The 20,513-nt window shown below is 46.7% G+C and overlaps 1 protein-coding gene across 2 annotated transcripts in view; it reads left to right on the top strand.

Annotated features, from left to right (window-relative positions):
- Window positions 1-294: 294 nt before the first annotated feature.
- Window positions 295-20,513, top strand: part of IGSF9 (immunoglobulin superfamily member 9) — a 62,265-nt gene continuing 42,046 nt past the window's right edge. Inside the window, exons 1-3 of one of the 2 annotated variants that reach the window (XM_075607806.1) lie at window positions 295-1,102; window positions 8,192-8,611; window positions 12,145-12,336. In XM_075607806.1, coding sequence (XP_075463921.1) covers window positions 8,557-8,611; window positions 12,145-12,336 — 247 coding nt within the window. In that variant the 5' untranslated portion in view covers window positions 295-1,102; window positions 8,192-8,556. The remainder of the gene's footprint in view (window positions 1,103-8,191; window positions 8,612-12,144; window positions 12,337-20,513) is intronic. The other variant, XM_075607805.1, reaches the window with a different exon arrangement.

The raw sequence follows: 20,513 nt of genomic DNA on the forward strand, positions 1-20,513 counted from the left end.
GGTTCAATGATTTACACCATAATATATATATACACTGTACACACACAACTATATTATACCTAATAAGAGACCAGGCTGTAATATAAAAGCAGCCACCAGGCGGAGACCGAGGACCAATTATCTGCATGGACCATGAAAACTACATTCCCCATCACACACTGGGAGACTAGTCCATCTGCTCCCTCTGCTCCTCCTCTGATGGGAGAAAACATGAGGGTGTTCTGGCACCGTGGCTCCCATTGGTTGTTGCTGTGGAAACAAGGGGCGCTTGATTGAAAGAGTAGGCGGGATAGAGCATCATGGCCGCACCTACTATTATGTTTGCAAGTTGCAGGCTGGCAGGGAGTTCAGGTTGGAATAGAAAGGAGCACAGAGGGAGAAGAGGAGAAAGGAGCAGAGAGAGAGAGAGAGAGAGGCAGTGTGATCTGCTCTGCACTATTCCTCTTATTTAGCAGTCACATGCCCTGGAGACCAAGGTGTGGAGGTGTTTATCTGTTGGCACTGCAAGACCCAACGGCACTGCTGATACAAAGAGGCACCTAGAACCAGCACAGAACCGGAACACTGGCCAGTTAACCAGCAGGTGTTGGCACTGCAAGACCCAACGGCACTGCTGATACAAAGAGGCACCTAGAACCAACACAGAACCTGAACACTGGCCAGTTAACCAGCAGGTGTTGGATGAGAAAAGCAGGCACATAGTTCCCCCTGTAAGCCGCTTGGAGGGAGGTGGAGAGAGGAAGAGGGTCTGAGAAGCAGAGGAAAGTGTCTGCCGGGGAGAGCTTTCTACCAGCCACACACACAGATCCCATCCTTGCAACTCGTGTGAGCAGCAGCGACCTCCTGGCAGTGTTACAGCACAGGGGAAACAGGGTGGCAACAGGTTCTGGATGCTGCTGCCCATCCCACTGAGACCCACTGCAAAGAAGACAAGTCTGGATCAGCTACATGGACCTCTGAGGGTGGATCAATTCCACAAAAGGAAGGGGATTTATGATTTGTGAGCCTATCTTGGGAAGCAAAGCCCCCCCAGTAAGAAGAAGCCCCCTTAAACGTGAATATTCCAGTGCATCTGAAGAAAGCATGGCCCCCACACCCTAAGGTAAGGCGATTTTAGTTCATATGTTTGTTATGATCTCTGTTTAACCCCTTTGCTGCTGGGGAGTGAATAAAGACACCAGCTGAGCAATGGAAAGGCTCAGAAATGTGATGTAGCTGGTACATACTGTAGGGAAGCTGTTCATTGAACCCTAATAAGCCCTGGCTGCTATCAGACTTGTTGATTTGAGCTCAGATAGCATAATGTTTGCATGCTATGAAAAGACATGCACACTAATTCATTTTCATTACATCTCCAACAGTTTACCGATTTGGCCACATCTGCAAAAGATTGTGTTTGCAGTGTCTGGACGGTGTGTGATTATAGATACACAAACACACACACACACACACAATGCATTTTTCTGCTCTGATTTTTCCCATTGCTCTAAGAAATCATGTCTTGTCATTATTTGTGTAAGAGGCATCCGTACACCATTAAATCGCCAAATAATACTCAATGTCTCGCTGGTGGTTAAACCGAAGTCAGACAATGGAGCGGACGCATCGTTCCAGGGTATTGATGAATATTCGTACGTTTGTGTGGTTTGCAGAGAAATGGCTGCTAGGATGCTACAGGAAGACTTCCTGTGAAACTGACTTTGTGGGTCAATGTGGTCTTGGCTGGTGTGAAGTGGGCATGGCGTGTATTATATAGGTGCTGGCTATAGAAGGCTGCTGTTCAGGCAGACACATGCCTGGTATACATGAGTGGTTTATGTAACTCCCCCAACACAGCTCTGTCCTCATGCCCGGCTATTCTTCTGCTGGAGCCTGGCTGCCTTCACTGTGAGGAGGGAGCATGTATTTTTAATGTATTTTCTTACAGCACCAACATGGTTATCAAAACCACACAGGGAAAGGTGATCCAGGGCCTCAGGAGCTTGCAGTCAAATGTGTGGCATTTGAGGCACAGCGAGATAAAGGGACTTGTTCAAGGTCACGCAGAGCTTGGTATCAAAGAGAATTAGAGGGGTATGAAGACACTCACTGTTGTTATACAGAGGTACAATAAACGACATCACTTATTGCTGTTCTACTGAGAGACAATAAGGCATCACTCACTGATGTTATATTGAGGGACAATAAGGCATCACTCACTGATGTTATATTGAGGGACAATAAGGCATCACTCACTGTTATATTGAGCAACAGTTATGAGCCGTCACTCACTGCTGTTATACTGGGGCACAATGAAAAGCATCACTCACTGCTGTTATACTGGGGGACATGTATGAGCAATCACTCACTGCCGGTATATTAAGGGACAATAAGTGGCCAGCGATCGCTGTTATACTGAGGGATAATAACGGCAATAAGGCATTTCAGAGTAGTTCTTTAAAGGCCTTCGCTTGCATTGTGCGCCTGTCACATTAGTTACAAATGTGGGTTTCTCATGGAGTCTGTGATTCTTTAATCCTCACTTCCTAAAGCCTCTCTCTGTCTCTGGGGATTTCTGCTGCCCCAGGCCATGGGGTGTGGGGTCTCTTCTCCAGACCCTCCCATAACTCCATACCTCCCACGACTCCATACCTCCCATAACCCCTAGTAACAGGAGAGGAGCCCGCAGACATCGCCCCAGGGAAGAATAGGTGTGCGGTTTTACCGGCTGGGTTGGTTAGGAAGGGCCTTACCCAAGTGTGCATGTTACCCAAGTGCTACCAGATCTGGGGGGGCTTTTAAATCAGGAAACTTGCAGCCCCGATAAGCCGCATGTAGTGGATTTTCAATAAAGTGAAAGCACTTGATGTTCTCACCTTATTAATATTTATATTTACTATAAAATATTTAGTGTGGGTTCGTCTGTATTTTTATTTTTACCTAATGTCAGAAGCCGAACCCTGAAAATCTCAAATACAATACAATGTAGCAAAAAACAGCACCAGATTTAGCAAAGAAAACATTCCAATGGAAAGCGATAGAATCCTCATTACAGCGTTTTCTCCAGCTTTGTATATAACACCTTAAACTTTTATACATAGCCTCCTATATAGTGTATATAACACCATAACCTTATACACACACGTATATATATATACCCTACATTTGATATCATGCTTTTTAACATTAAGTTTGTGGCCTCATTAGGAAATCCTAACGAACGCAGGGAAGAGACCTACGGAAAATGACTTATTAAGCTGTGCTTGAAAGGCTGCAGTATAAAGCTGAAATGAGTATGACTAAACTAACTGCCTCTAGTGTCTCTTTGAAACTCCCATGCATGAGTAGTGAAATCTCATCATTTGGTGAACATGAAAGCGTATAATGGTACAGAGTATCTCTTTACACTTCCAAATCCTCAAAGCTCCTTTTTTCAGGGATGTGATTGAACTTAAAAGCAGCAATCCCGGGAAAATTGATATTTTTTAAATATCTTATCTGATTTAGGGGTGATCCCTGGAGCTTATTGGTGACACATGTGTCTGGGGACCTCCCCCTGGTTCAGGAGTGGCAAGCCGGGGTGGACCAGGGGCCCATCGGGCAAAATGGGGAAACAATATGTCCGCCGCGGGGATGTTTGTAGTCCGTATTAGTTAAAAAATGGCACAAAAAAAAAATGACAAATCTCTGGAAACGGAGTGTGCCCAGACGTTTCAACTTCTTCATTTCCAAAGCCATCTGCCCCTTTGGAACAAGAGGTTAAAGCAGGGGTGGGCAACTCCAGTCCTCAAGGGCCACCAACAGGTCAGGTTTTCAGGCTATCCCTGCTTCAACACATGTGGCTCAATCAGTCCTGGCTTCAGCACAGGTGGCTCAATCAGTCCCAGCATCAACTGAGCCACTGATTGAGTCAGCTGTGCTGAAGCAGGGATATCCTGAAAACCTGACCTGTTGGTGGCCCTTGAGGATTGGAGTTGTCTACCCCTGGGTTAAAGTAGACTAGTATTTCAGGTGCTGTTGGCATGCCTTAACTGCCACTAATCCCCCCCCAATAGTCACAGATAGGAGAGTCCTCACTTTTTTAGAAGGCGGAGCCCCCCTCCTAGGTCCCAAGTGAACTAAGTACAGCGACAAGTTTCATTGGTTAAACATGTGGGCCAGTATAAGAACGTCAGAATAACGTTTTACACTTGTAACATCTTCATGTTTTGGAGGGTTTCTACAATCTTTATCCAATGTCTCTTGGCGTTCATACGGTGTCGATCCTTGAATCTACAATTAAGCTTTTGTTTGTGTTTTGGTCTTTGTTTAATTATAATGCCACCATACATCAACTGGGCTGAGGAACAAGGAAACCAGATTCCTTTTTCACGGGATACATACTGTATAAGTGAACTGGTTACCTTTTAATGGGGTGATTGGGCTGAAGGAAGCCGATTGTCCTGATAAGTGGTTTAAAAACATGTTGACATCTTTTTTGGACGCGTGAGGACTTTCACGTGAAGGGTTCTCTGGTAGTATATGGAGATGGTTATCGAACGTTATTGGTGTCCAGTGGATTCAGCATTTGGAATTTGTGGTGAGACCCAACATTTGGGGAACCGTACAGTAAATGGCAGTATGTGTTTAATGAGGGCTTAGCAGTAAGTAATGCAGGAGGAGAAGGTCCCTGAAGTGAGCGTTTGTAAGTGGGGAACTTGGATGCCAGCTACACTTCACGTACCAGTTGGGTTAGATGCAGAGGCTGGCGCTCCCCTGACTCGGAGCAGACAGGTGAGACTAGTCCAGACTTTGCTTTAATCTGACCCAAAAAGAGCTGGAACCCTTTCAAGCCTTGTCAATTCCTGAGCAGCTTTTCCGCTCTGCCAGTGTCCTTCAGGATGTCATAGTCTGTCTGTCTCTCCCTTTCTGGCCCTGACACTCCTGGCAGTTATTTAACATATATTGGTGTAGCTATAAAGTGAAAACACTTAGCCGGGTAAAACTATTTCTACCACATTCTCCAGGGGAGCCGCTGGGCCCTGAAATATTACCAGCACAATGAGAAAAATGCAAGACGGCACCAGGGCCTCCCGATATCTAACAATGACATGGCCCCTTTTTATTGGGGGCCAGACCGATGCCCTATTGTGCTAGTTCAGGATTGATATTAATATTTAGAAAACCAGGGGGCGTCCCTGGAGATTTGGGGGGGGGGAACACACTGTGGCTTGGGGTCCCAACCCTAGATCACAAAAGTAAGAACCCAAAAGAGGCGGATGGGTGATTGCTGCTTCAATGCATGTTTCGTGATTCAAGATATGTCTTCTATTTTCACAAATACAGCCCCCAAACGACAACAGCAAATCTCGCTGAACGTAGACACTGCTATTGGGAGTTTTCATAGGAACTGATACATTCAGCAACCCTAGAAGTGCACTTCTCCGTGACAAAACGTTCCCGCCAGTTCCCAGTAACGGACACGTTGAAGAAGCCCGCAATGTATTATTTCAAATTCATATTTCTTTGAAAGAAAAAGAAAAAAAGGGAACAACTGGACAATTTCACATGTTTTTTTGACTGCGCCTTTAAACTCCTGTAACTTGCAGAGAACCTGGTCCAAAAGGACCGTGGCAAGACACTATTCCAGAACATCTGTCTTTTATTGCCCGTCTCACAAGCAGACGCTTTTGCCAGAACATTTGAATTATTGCTGGTGTATTAAAGTCAATCCAAATTGGCAAACCATAGTTAGTGTCAAATCCTTTTCTTTAGGAAATGTAGTAACAACAGAGGGAGAGGAAGGAGGGGATATGATACTATTAGACCAACAAGTAGTGTATGTGTTACAGGCTTTCCAACCTCTCAGGGTCCTTCATCAGGTCTACTCCTACCCTGAGAGGTTGGAAAACCTGTAACATATCAACCACTTGTTGGTCCAATAAAAGGTATCATACCCGCTCCTCCCTCTCCCTTCTCTGTTACTATATGGAAGAAAGGACCAACACAGACGGTCTAGGACATTTGGTCTCGGCCGTTTCGCCGCGACCAAATGACCGCCAGCAGTTGACCGCAACTAACCTTGCCACCGGGTCCCGCCCGCTTCACCGCTAAGGTAAGTCCCTAAAAACCCCTAATGTTAACCCCCTAATACTAACGCTACCCCCTACCCTAAAAACCTTAATCCCTTACCCAAAAAAAAACAAAAGTTAACCCCCTAAGCACAAAAAACTTCCGGTATTGTAGAAGCGGCTGGCGGCGGAGGTCCCGGCGTCATTGTGTCCCATTCCACAACACGGCTACCTACCCCCCGTTACCTTCCTGTAGGAAAGTACACGGACTGTTCTGCGTCGCCTCCTTAATGCTCCTAATATGTCACTGTTTCAGGGAAGTGTAAATAACACCGTATAACTTCCAAAGAAAGGTTTTCCAAGTCACAATATCAAACAGACAAACAATGCCAACGTTCTGTGCCAACGCAACATAAGCCGATTAATGCCCACTGCAGTAACAATACTCTCTTCTCAATACTCTCTTCTCAATACTCTCTACTGTTCCAGAGATTAAAATACATGTGAACTACAAAGATGCAATCATCATTATTATTACTACGGGTGTCATTAATATTGATTCGGATTACTTCACGTCTGCAGCTCGTGCTTTCAGTTCTAAGTGTGTTGCAATGAAACACATGCAGCCGGGAGAAGAGGAGGCAGAGCAGACAGGCCGGGGGAACCTGCGCGCGCGGGGAACGTCTGGCTAATGGCACAAGTTGCACACATTCCTTTGGTTTGCGCTGGAAACGTTGGGTGTGGGTTTGGGTGGAAATGAAGGGTCTGGGCAGCAGTACGCTGGAATATCGCATTGAATCCATGTGTCTGTGACACTCTCCCAAGGAAATCGGCTTGCATTTTCTTGGAAGGCAGTCCTGGGCAGCGGTAAAGGAAATACTGACTACTAGACAATGGCGACAGTAGCTGCTTGTAAGTCTTTGGGAACTGCAGGGGTGTGGTTACCGTTAACCACATGTGCAGCTAGTGGGGACTCACTGCAAATATATGGGGTTGCAAGCATTGCCTTAGGGCAGGGGTGGGCAACTCCAGTCGTATAGGCCACCAACAGGACAGGTTTTCAGGATATCTGTGCTGAAGCAGGGATATCCCAAAAACCTGACCTGTTGGTTGCCCTTGAAGACTGGAGTAAGCCACCCCTGGGATAGGGGCAGTATGCCTACTGCATATACACATTAAAATACAATAATATTAGAACAAGGCTGGCCCTAGATGTAGTTACATTTGAAATCGTGGTGTCGGCTTCTTGTGAATTCTTCGTGGAAATTGCGCTTCTATGTTCCATGTGCAGCACTGCGCACACTGTCAGCTCCACACAAGAATACATTATTATTAGAAATACAACTGACCTTTAACCTCACCTAAAAGCAACATGCCCTGATCTTATCACTAGGTTTCATTGCACTATAAGCAGTTATTAAAGGTTACTATTACCTTATTTATCAGTTTCAGTGTTTTCACTGTTTTTTATCAAAAAAATAGCCAGGTTTCAGTTGGCATTAATCCAGTCCTCAAGAGCTACCAACAGGTCAGGTTTTCAGGATATCGCTACTTCAGCACACACTGATTTATCCACCTGTGCTGAAGCAGGGATATCCTAAAAACCTGACCTGTTGGTGGCCCTTGAGGACTGGTGTTGGCCGCCCCTGTTCTAGTATAACTAACTACTCACGTCAAGTGTGTTGGCTGATACAAACCTCGTCTTACCATTAGTTTGTTGGCGTTTTACCTCCGCAGTAAGGTTTTGGCTCAATTCACAAGCCCAAGAGAAGTACGGCTTACTCGGCCACTTACCTCTGGTGTCCTGAGTCAGTGGCGGAGTCCGTGGTGCAGCACGCTGATTCTCTATCACACCGGCTGTACCTCGGCCTTCCTCTGGCTCACAATACGCTGGTAAACTTCAACAAACTGTAACTGTTTGCTCTTCGCCTTGTGCAATAGTAGTAGTTGCTCTGCAATGCTGAACATCTTACGAGTGTGTGTGTGTGTGTGTGTGTGTGTGTGTGTGTGTGTGTGTGTGTGTGTGTGTGTGTGTGTGTGTGTGTGTGTGTGTGTGTGTGTGTGTGATATGAGCAAATATTGACTCTGAGTTCTAAGGAAACTGAGCAGCCTTTTTCAGGTCAGGTGCAGAACTTGATAGCTTTTCCTTTTGTTCCCACCAGGACCCAGAAGACCTGCTCAGCATCCAGCAGGGGAGACATCCATTGGCTGTTCAGCAGAAGGCGGTTTTGATTGTGAAAGGAACGGTGTCTTCAAAAAGTGACCCTCGGCGAGCGTTTAATGAGACAAAGTCCAGCTCAGACCTCTGGGGATGTTCACCGGCACTTTCAGACCGTGACACCACCAGGTCGTGACATACCGCGCAGGAATATCGATTCAACTCTGGCCAAGGACAGTTTGACCGTTCTCACACCAAGAGACAGCTTGGCCAGTGAGGAGTTTTCACCGGGCGTCTCTGGATGGTGAAAAACGGGCCAAGTGAATTTTGGATCGCCGACTTTATGCGCGCAGGGGGCGGATCTGTGCTATGCATTGGCGTTTCTGGATTTCTTGCTTCAGCCTGTTTTCCTGCTGCGCTGAAGGTACGTTTTGAAGGTTTTATGAATGAAGTAGGGGGCAGGAGCGGCCAACTCCAGTCCTCAAGGGCCACCAACAGGTCAGATGTTAAGGATATTCCTGCTTCAGCACCGGTGGCTCAATCAGAGTCACCTGTGCTGAAGCAGGGACTGATTGAGCCACCTGTGCTGAAGGAGGAATATCCTTAAAACCTGACCTGTTGGTGGCACTTGCGTACTGGAGTTAACTCATTCTCTGCCTCTTTCTTCTTATGAAAAAAAGAGCAATTTCTACACTACCGAAAAAAAACCCCATAGCCAGTTACCTGCCGAGTGCTCCCTGACAGAGGTAAATGCAGGTGCATAGCACATTTAAAGACCCTAAAATGTTGTACAACAGGATCCTCCCATTCCACCTCTAACAGTGACCTGTGACCTGTGACCTGTGACCCACAGCACCGGCTATTCCAGTATTAATCCTCACTACAGCCCTGCCCGCTCTTTACCAAAAGGATCAAAGCGTTGTATTACCTCCCGGTTACTCTCAGGCTGCAGTGTGTGCAGAGCTGTACGTGTGCTAGATCAGCCAAAACGGCCCCGTTGGCGGACAAAATCCCCTCTGGACTATAATAGGGAATGTAGTCATATAACGCCACGACGGGTCGCCTCGGCGGATGTAGAATAAGGCCCTTTATTTATGTGTGCGACCCTTTCCTGTGTGTTAGTGTTACACTGACCCCTATGCGTGTGTCACTTCTCCTTTTGACCTTGGGCAAGTCACTTTATCTTCCCGTTCTGCGGGCACCTTCCGGGCAAGGGACTCATTGCGCCCGCATTCTATATTCACCGCCAGCGCTAATATTATATACCACTTAATAACATTTGTGTAAAGCGCTAAATACACCATCAGTGCTTTAAATAACAAATAAAACACTAACAAAATAATACGGTGAATCTCATGGGGTCACCGCTAACCTTGAACTGCGTTATTTCCACTAAATGGGCTGCAGTTTGCTTTTAAGGCTCCTTACCGTGTCTGTCCAAGACTGAGCCACTGATTGAGCCACCTGTGCTGAAGCAGGGAGATCCTGAAAACTTGACCTGTTGGTGGCCCTTGAGGACTGGAGTTGCTCACCCCAGATCTATAACCTGCACGGTGGTTATGGAGCAGATGGCTCAGTTATAAGCTTATCCCAGCGTCCTAGCACGGTGGGGAGACTGGGTGGGGCCGTGTCTGCCGTTATCTCCTGTTTAAATAATGGCAGCTCTTCACACACTAATTTTCTATAATACACTTAATCCGCCTTTCCCCAAACTCCACCGCAGGAAATGGATAAAACCCTGCTTCCTGCAGACCAGACATTTTTACAGCAAAAGTGGAAAGGCGTCTCCGTGCCCAATTTAAAGCTCCGCCCTCCGCGGAGGACTCGGGTTGTGTTGGCGTGTTTCCTTTTTGCTTGTTTTGTTCTAGAGCAGGGGTGGCCAACTCCAGTCCTCAAGGGCCACCAACAGGTCTGGGTTAAGGATTTCCCTGCTTCAGCACAGGTGGCACAGTCAGAATGACCTGAATCACCTGTGCACCTGTGCTGAAGCAGGGAGATCCTGAAAACCTGACCCGTTGGGGGGCTGGCGTTGGACACTCCTGTTCTAGAGAAATCTGGGTGTTCAGATTGATGGGAAGCAGAAAGTGGCCCTCACTCGCCCTTAGTTATTCGGAGCCGGTGTTCCCGTCTGCATGTGTCTTTTATAAACACTGTGGCCCATGTTTACTTAGCAGTGCTATTCAACAAGACGGCTTCTTCTGACGCGGAAGGTGTCTTTTGGCATAGCACCGTTATTAAACCTGGCCCTATCTAACGATAGGTGACCTGCGGAAGTCGTGCAAATCTACAGATTCATTGTTTTTGGGTTTTTTTCTGCTTCAGGGTTGAATTTTGATAGTATTGTGCTTGTTTTTTTGTGCTATTTAGTATTTTGGTTATAAAATGTCCCTCCTTATGGCCATGTCCTGTATACGTCCCTCCTTATGGCCATGTCCTGTATATGTCCCTCCTTGTGGCCGTGTCCTGTATACGTCCCTCCTTGTGGCCGTGTCCTGTATACGTCCCTTCTTGTGGCCATGTCCTGTATATGTCCCTCCTTGTGGCTGTGTCCTGTATACGTCCCTCCTTGTGGCAGTGTCCTGTATATGTCCCTCCTTGTGGCTGTGTCCTGTATACGTCCCTCCTTGTGGCCGTGTCCTGTCTACGCCCCTCCTTGTGGCCGTGTCCTGTATACGTCCCTCCTTGTGGCCGTGTCCTGTCTACGCCCCTCCTTGTGGCTGTGTCCTGTATACGTCCCTCCTTGTGGCCGTGTCCTGTATACGTCCCTCCTTGTGGCCGTGTCCTGTATACGTCCCTTCTTGTGGCCGTGTCCTGTATACGTCCCTCCTTGTGGCCGTGTCCTGTATACGTCCCTTCTTGTGGCCGTGTCCTGTATACGTCCCTCCTTGTGGCCGTGTCCTGTATACGCCCCTTCTTGTGGCCGTGTCCTGTATACGTCCCTCCTTGTGGCCGTGTCCTGTATGCGTCCCTTCTTGTGGCCGTGTCCTGTATACGTCCCTCCTTGTGGCCGTGTCCTCTATACGTCCCTCCTTGTGGCCGTGTCCTGTATACGCCCCTTCTTGTGGCCGTGTCCTGTATACGCCCCTTCTTGTGGCCGTGTCCTGTATACGTCCCTCCTTGTGGCCGTGTCCTGTATACGTCCCTCCTTGTGGCCGTGTCCTGTATACGTCCCTCCTTGTGGCCGTGTCCTGTATGCGTCCCTTCTTGTGGCCGTGTCCTGTATACGTCCCTCCTTGTGGCCGTGTCCTGTATACGTCCCTCCTTGTGGCCGTGTCCTGTATACGTCCCTCCTTGTGGCCGTGTCCTGTATACGCCCCTTCTTGTGGCCGTGTCCTGTATACGTCCCTCCTTGTGGCCGTGTCCTGTATACGTCCCTCCTTGTGGCCGTGTCCTGTATACGTCCCTCCTTGTGGCCGTGTCCTGTATACGTCCCTCCTTGTGGCCGTGTCCTGTATACGTCCCTCCTTGTGGCCGTGTCCTGTATACGTCCCTCCTTGTGGCCGTGTCCTGTATACGTCCCTCCTTGTAGCCATGTCCTGTATACGTCCCTTCTTGTGGCCGTGTCCTGTATACGTCCCTCCTTGTGGCCGTGTCCTGTATACGTCCCTTCTTGTGGCTGTGTCCTGTATACGTCCCTTCTTATGGCCGTGTCCTGTATACGTCCCTCCTTGTGGCCGTGTCCTGTATATGTCTCTTCTTATGGCTGTGTCCTGTATACGTCCCTCCTTGTGGCCATGTCCTGTATACGTCCCTTCTTGTGGCTGTGTCCTGTATACGTCCCTTCTTGTGGCCGTGTCCTGTATACGTCCCTTCTTGTGGCCGTGTCCTGTATATGTCTCTTCTTATGGCTGTGTCCTGTATACGTCCCTTCTTGTGGCCGTGTCCTGTATACGTCCCTTCTTATGGCCGTGTGCTGTATATTTCGTGCTAACCTGCTAATTTCCGCCCCCCTCGCAGGTGCCATCAGATCGGATTCTCAGACCGTGGTTGGGCGCGTAGGGGAGAGCGCGGTGTTGGGGTGCAGTCTCCTCCCCCAGGACGTGGGGCGTCCTCCTCTCTACGTCATTGAGTGGGTTCGCTACGGCTTCATCCTCCCCATCTTTATCAAGTTCGGCCTGTACTCCCCACGCGTGGACCCCGAGTATCTCGGTGAGTGTCTCGTATTAACCAATCAGAATGCTTCATAGTTATAACCACGTACTCTGAGCTTTGAGTAACGGAGAGCACTGATTGGCTGAGGCAGTTGTCATGGGTACACTGATACAGGTCTTGCCACTTATCTGTTCAAACAGCTTGTCTACCAGAATGGAAGTTAGTGCATCAATATTGAATAGGGACCAGTGCTGCACTATTTACTTGTGTGATGGAAACAATAATAAGACATAGATACATAGGAGCTAAAATATATTCTTTTATATGTATATATAGCAATTAAATATACCACTTTTGAGCACATTCATGTCTCCGACAGGTCTGCAACCCTGCCTGTCTCCATTATCTCTTAGAGCATACAATGCTTCTGCTGCAGCCAGGGATTCTGGGTAATGACATGCAAATGAGCACACAGTGTGTCCCTTTTCTCAAGTCTGCTTGGAGAGCCGAAAAGTTGACCTTTTTGCATTAAACTTTACTATTTTTGGATAAGCCCTGGAGTGCCTGCTATCACTTTCTTGTATTCCTAATCCTTATGCAGTTAATGCACCTGGGCAGTATACTATTCTTAGTGGAGTGCCACTAAACTATAAAAAAAAATTGTATATGTATGTATGTATGTATGTATGTATGTATGTATGTATGTATCCGTGTTAGCCCAGTTGCGATAGTGCAGAATAAATGAGTATTTCAGTATTAGGTGATACCTTTTTTATTTGGACTAACAATTTATGTCATAGGACGAGCTTTTGAGAGTTCTCCTCTCTTCCTCAGGTCAAGCAATACTGGTTTACAAAGGAATATATGGCTAAGACAGGGGCTATGAAAGCAGAAAAAAAGAAAGAAATATATATAGCGCTATGTACATTAATGGCGCTATATAAATAAAGACATATAATTTTAGTGTTAATGTACATCTGTAGGAGTCCTTGGGCTGTAAGACTTTCCTGTGGTAACTGTCACCAGAGCTTGGAGTTGGGATTACAGCTGAGCCATACACAGTCTCCTTGTTTGTTACCTGTTGTAATATAAGGATTGTGTGCAGTGTGAGGAATGCGGAAACGGCTGCACTGACGGGGTTAGTGGTTTTCCTTTGTTGCTTGGATTCTATGCGCCCAAAGCAGGGACCTGGTAGTCAGGAACGTTTGTATTCTGCTATATTAACAGCTAGCGAAGTGTTTTGAAACAGGTGGTTCCACGGGCGTCCCTCAAGGGATCCCGGCAATTTTCAGGTCATTTGAGAATTGGACCAAATGCAGACGAATTTACAATGGATCTGATCTCAGACGCGCCATTAGAGAGGGTTGGGGTTCCTTACAATGCATCTGATCTCAGACGCGCTATTAGAGAGGGTTGGGGTTCCTTACAATGCAGCTGATCTCAGACGCGCTATTAGAGAGGGTTGGGGTTCTGCAGAATTTCACAATATAATTATTATTATTCTTAACCACAAAAAGGTTAAAAACCACGGAGTTCGCTATTAAAGGCATCATTACTTCTCTACATTGTTACCTTTCTGTGACACTTTGTCTTATCTCACAAATGGGGGGAGAATTCTCAACATTTTCACCCTTTGCTTTAATTCACCTTTCATTGCAAGATCTTAAATCCTGCTCGTTGTGTTGGTTTACTATACTAATTATTATGGGTCAGCGTGTTGCAAGAATGTGCCCCTAATAAATTATTATATCAATATTATTAACCTGTTCATGTGGAGGGGATCTGTCTTCACTGGAGTCCAGTTTTTGACACACACAAGTGATAGGAAATCTGGTAACTCCTGTGGGACATGTGACATTCCCTCCCAAGCTCCAGCCTGTGTCGGAGGCCACTCCGGCAGTTTAACGGTTAAGCAGAGCAAAGTCTCAGTGGGTTCTTAAGATGCCATGTGGTTTAGCCGGGGCCTCAGTCCCATGGTTAGGGGGTGTCAGACTGAATTATTCACGCTCCAGAGCAGATGGAGGGGGAGGAGACGGGCTTAAGCATCGCGGGGGAAAGTGCGCAGAGGGAAGGTCTGTTAAAATCCCTATAGATTGATATATAGATACTGTAGATATGAGAGATGGATAGATAGACCTTGTCGATACATACAGGTATACATCTAGATAAATAAGTGCCATGGAAATATAGATGGGTGAATAATCATCTGCTTTATGACTCTGGTCTCTGAAGTGGGAGGCCACAGTTCAAAACCTAATGTGACCTCTGTGTGACCTTACGCAAGTTGCTTTCACCTATAGCGCAGATACTATAAAGGATTCGGAAAAGTTTATTGGACAATCCTGCGTTGTGTCGTAATGATTCTACGATGTACATTGGTGTTAGTAATGAAATGGTTGTTTGAGCCATCCTGTGTTGATCCTGTGTGGATCCTGTGTTCATCACGTGTGCCGGGAGCCAGTCACATTTAACAGCTACTAAGAAGTCTGAGCAGTGTGCGGGGGTAGGGGGGGGAGGGGGTATATGACCTTGATACGACTGTAATGCCCACGGGTCAGTATAGACCAGGGGTGACCAGCTCCAGTCCACAAAGGCCACCAACAGGTTAGGTTTTCAGGATATCCTTGCTTCAGCACAGGTGGCTGAATGAGCCACCTGTGCTGAAGCAGAAATGTCCTTGCAATGCTGGTCACTCTGGTAGGAGAGAGATAATACTCTCCTCTGTGTCATCCATTTATTTATAGGATACTGATACTCCATTGTAGATACAAATATATATATTCCTATAATATTAAATATATATATTCCTATACAGGCAGTCCTCGGTTATCCGACACAATGCGTTACTCAAAATGGCGTGGTAAAGCGAAACGTTGTAAAGCGAAACACGTTTTCCCATAGGAACACTGTTTAAATGAAAGGTTCTGTTCCTGAAGGCATTTTTAACACTAAAATACACCAAATATTTTATGCAGGCAATAAGATATGCAGCACACACATAAATTATATAGTGTATATACTGTATTATATATATATAATATAACATATTATATAGTATAGTATAATGTAATATTATATAGTATAATATTATATATATACGCTCTTACGACGCTTTGCAACATTGTTTATGTGAATGTGTATATATATATATACACATACACAACGTTGCAAAGCGTCGTAAGAGCGTTGGATAAGCCATTTTGGCGTTGTAAAAATGAACATAGGTATGCATTGCATAGCGTTGGATAAGCCATTCGTTGTAAAGCGAAGCGTTGTAAAACGAGGACTGCCTGTAATATTAAATATATATATTCCCGATTAATATAATTCGGTCCCTTATTTTATGGGTAGTATGATAAAGGTATCAGAGGTATCATACTCCTTCCCTTTTCCTTCTTTTCACATAGGATACTCCAGGAAGTAACGTGGGGTAATAAAGGTCACAATAGAAACGTGAAAACCCTTTGTCAGGGTGAAGTGAGGAGAAGGGATTCCTCTCTCTCTGGGACAGGCCGTATTGTCTGGTTTATGAATCATCTTCCAATAGACAAAGGGACCTTTTGTGGCCTCACAGGGGAGGGGCACTTGGCTGTCATTGTGGGAGCCAACGGTCAGTTATTAGCTGTGTTACTGCACCAGGGATCAGCGACGATTTGTAATGTCTTTCATCACTCGGAGGCACATCTCTCTTAAATACAGAGCAGTGTGCGTCTGTACTGTGTGCAGAGAGGCACATGTACTGTATGCACGCCTGTGTTATACACAGGGAGGCGCGGATATGTGCATTTCTTATATGCAGGGAGGCGCGTATAGGTGCATTTGTGTTATACGCAGAGAGGCGCATATGTGCGTCTCATATGCAGAGAGGCGCATATATATGTGCGTTTCTTATATGCAGTAAGGCGCATATATGTGCGTTTCTTCTATGCAGGGAGGCGTGTATATGTGCATCTGTCTTACACACAGGAAGGCGTATATACTGTATGTACATTGGTGGTATACGCAGAGGTGCATATGTGTGTGCGTGCGTCCATGTCACACGCAGAGAGGCGCATAAATGTGCGTCTGTATTATGCGCAGGGAGGCGCGTATAAGTGTGTGTTATACGCAGAGAGCTGCATACACCTGTGGCATGCAGAGCATGTTGAATTTATTGCCTCTCCAGCAGCAAACCATGCTCATTTAAGGTGCAGGTTACATTAGCAACACACAAATAGTATAATATATATTACATGTCAGGGGCCCGTCTAAGTCAAAGCTGCCGAGCCCACGGATGTGACTTCATGTCTGCATCATAGCATCCCTGAGTGTAACACAGGGTTAATGTTACTGCTGAGTAGATATACTGGACAGTGTACGACTGCAGTAACAGCTGTGTCCAGTCCCAGCCACCCGTGCCACTGAACATGAGCCAATAACGACACAGAACCTCCGAGATCTGCAGCCGATCCAATGGGAGTCCCTGCCACACGCTGCGAGTCAGAGAGTCACTTGCTGTGTTGTACGTCACCTAATAAGCTCTGTATATTCATTTTCTACAACCAAATGCCAAACGCCGCCTATTCACAATCTGCTGGTAGAAGTGTGCAGAGTGTGGCAGCTTGTACAGGGCATCGAATAAGTTGAAAGCGTTCGAGCAACGGGAACGCACGGGATTCTTCTGGTCAGGGGAACCTGGAGAAGGTTGGAAAGTAAGGTGGTTCGGTAATAGGCATCAACAAGAGACCTTAGCGCCGTCTCTGGGAGAGCGGTGAGCAAGGCACAAAGTACAAACATTACAACACTATGGTGAGTCACTAACGCACAATATAAAAATATAACCTTTGCCTTCCTCTGGATCAATATACTGTAAGTACAAATACAAGATAAACATCTAAATGTAGCATGGGTTGAACATGATGGACATATTTTGTCCACCTCATGTCACTGTGTTACTGTGTAAGGCTGCGCTTATAGTGCCGGCGACAGCGCCGCAGCGTCAGAACAAGTGCATTGCCGCCGCCGCCGCGTGTGCTTATAGTAAGCACATCGCGACGGAGCGACGGCGTGGTCACAATCGCTGGAAGTCATCTCAATTTGATTTTTCCAGCGACTGCAGCCTGATGTCGCCAGCACTATAAGTGCAGACTAACTGTGTAACTATGTAACAACATCAGGTGAGCAATGTGCAGTAGGAGAAGCTTTGCACTATCGCTCAGTAAAGGATGCAGCCGTCTTGCACTTTGAATACAATGGGACACGGCACGATGAGTTTGAATCCTCTGGCTTTAAGGATACCTGAGCAGGCCCCTATGTGCTGACCCCAAATAGCGCCCTTCCCCCCCCCCCTCCTCTGTTGTGTCCCGGTAAACACAGCAGGTGTATTGTTGGCACTGTTCATGTAACCGTATATATGGAGAGGGCTGTATATTATCCACTGCCTGCAGGGATGTATATATGTTTTGTCCTTATACACTGCATCTGCCGTTCGCAAGTCATATTCCCTTTTGAAACCCTTTGAAAGCCCTGCCACAAATACTGTGCCATGATTATATCTCGGTCTCCCTGTCCCCCCCCCCTCACGTCTTTTCCCTCTTCTCGTGTGTCTCTCTCTCCTATCCCCGTCTTGTCTCTCTGTCCCCCCCCCCTCACGTCTCTCTCTCCTATCCCCGTCTTGTCTCCCTGTCCCCCCCTCACGTCTCTCTCTCCTATCCCCGTCTTGTCTCCCTGTCCCCCCCTCACGTCTCTCTCTCCTATCCCAGTCTTGTCTCTCTGTCCCCCCCTCACGTCATTCCCTCTTCTTGTGTCTCTCCTATCCCCGTTGTCTTTCTGCCCCCCCTCACGTCTCTCTCTCCTATCCCAGTCTTGTCTCCCTGTCCCCCCCCCCTCACGTCTCTCTCTCCTATCCCCGTCTTGTCTCCCTTTCCCCCCCCTCACGTCTCTCTCTCCTATCCCAGTCTTGTCTCTCTGTCCCCCCCCTCATGTCTTTCCGTCTTCTCATGTCTCTCTCTCCTATCCCCGTCTTGTCTCTGTCCCCCCCTCACGTCTCTCTCTCCTATCCCCGTCTTGTCTCTGTCCCCCCCCTCACGTCTTTGCCTCTTCTCACGTGTCTCTCCCTCCTATCCCCATTATTGTCGCTCTCTCTTACACCCCTTTTCTCTCCCGTGCCCTCTCCTCTCATATATTTCTCTTCTCTCCCCCCAATGTCTCCCACTCTCTTCACCCCCACCCCTCCAATATTCTTCTCTTTTATTTCAAATGTCTTTCCCAATTTCTCTATCTTTAATACATCATTATACATGAATCTTTGGTATGTCCATACTTGAAATACAGAAGGGTAAAAGTTATTGAATCATTTGCCCGATTTATCATCGCTCGCTGAAAGAGAACTTTGGAAGTGACATAGAGACTTGGGAAGCGCTTTGTAAGACCTTCTGGTGGCTGTGCCCCGTTACTCACCTGTTTTCCTATTTCAGCCGGCATCACGGGATATTGATGTGAGAGGAAGCCTTCCGTCTGTCACGTGGATCTTACTTCTCGCCTTTTAAAAGGGCAATCCAAGCAATATCCTTTGTGGTTTTTTTTTTAATTAATCAGTTCTGCGGTATTAGATAATACTTACTGCATTAAAAAAAAAATTCAACTCTTAATGCCATTTTTTATGAGGTTTTATATACTGATCACCCCTTCATTTCTACAGCAGGATTCAGCCCACTTCCCCAGCAGTGCAAGATTTTTGCAACACTTTTGTGTTTGTCATCATTTGTTGCCAATATTCCCAGCAGTTTGAGCTGCAAGCTGTAACAATAGATAATGTTACCTTAGTGTAACTCAGCAGGTACAATGTATTCTAATATTACTGACTGAAGGATTGATTGATCCTGTAGGCAGCCATTCAGTGAACACTAGGAAGCAGGATTTTGCTGATCGATCACCCGAACAAATCGATCGGCAACTTAGGTACAGTAATTAGTTTTCAATAAAAGGTAACCAAAGGCTGCATATATTTAAAAAAATATATTGTTTTAATGTGCGGTGCAGAGTGCCTCTTTAAATGAATTGCTGATCCGAAGACAAACAAATGACCTGAAATGATGCATCATAAACATTTAATTTTCTACAATCTCATAGCAAGGTGGTAAAGTGCAAAATGTGTTGGGAGCAGCAAAGTGGCTTTATTGCAGGGCATAAAGATTAGGAAATGGATCAAAGGTTGCTTCAGATAAACACAGCAGCCAATGCCATGTGGTGGGAGCAGGGAACAGGAAACTATGCGGACAGGTAGACAGGGAGAGATCAACGTAGGGATGTAGGAGTCAAGAGGAGGCATTGAGCAGTCTACAGCTTCATTATTGTATGGGTCTGTGCTTTAGCGTGAGTGCGTCTTTAATTAAAGAGGCAATCCAAGCCGCTTTCATTTTATCTATATATATACCTATATCAAATAAAAAGATCACTTGTGGGCACATTCACATGTCTTAGACAGGCCTGTAACCTGCCTTTCACCATTATCACCCAGCATACAGTGCTTCCACTGCAGCAAGGGATTCTGGGAAATTACATGCAAATGAGCACACCGTGTCACCTTTTGCATGGGATCCATTTTTACATGGAACCCTTCTAAGCTAATGCTCGCTGTTAACACAGCTTTTAAGCACAGCATGGTGTTTGATGCAAAGCCAGTGTGTATGGTATAATATATATCTAATATCAGTTGGTGGCCCCTCCTCTGTGGGTTTAAGCTCACCCCATCCCACTTTTTAAGCAGCCGGTTTTTCCATGTTCCTGTGCAGGACAGGTCCCCTGAGACCATTCTCCCTCCAGCAGAGCTACATGAGAATAGTCACAGGCAGTGTTAGGACCTGCATACCAGTCATGCCGTGACGTGGCTGCATACTGGTCATGCCGTGACGTGGCTGCACACTGGTCATGCCGTGACGTGGCATGACCAGTATGCAGCCACGTCACGGCATGACCAGTATGCAGCCACGTCACGGCATGACTAGTATGCAGCCACGGCACGGCATGACCAGTCTGCAGCCACGTCACGGCATGACCAGTATGCAGCCACGTCACGGCATAACCAGTATGCAGGTCCTAACACTACAGTACCTGTGAGTATTCTCATGTAGCTCTGCTGGAGGGAGAATGGTCTCATGCGTCATGACGTCACGTAGCATCCCGTTGCCATGGCAACGCAGCGTCATTTGACACCACACAGCCATGTTCACTGCAGTTGGAGGGGAAATTGCACA

Source organism: Ascaphus truei, chromosome 7 (assembly GCF_040206685.1).
Source record: "Ascaphus truei isolate aAscTru1 chromosome 7, aAscTru1.hap1, whole genome shotgun sequence".
Classification (NCBI taxonomy): Eukaryota; Metazoa; Chordata; class Amphibia; order Anura; family Ascaphidae; genus Ascaphus; species Ascaphus truei.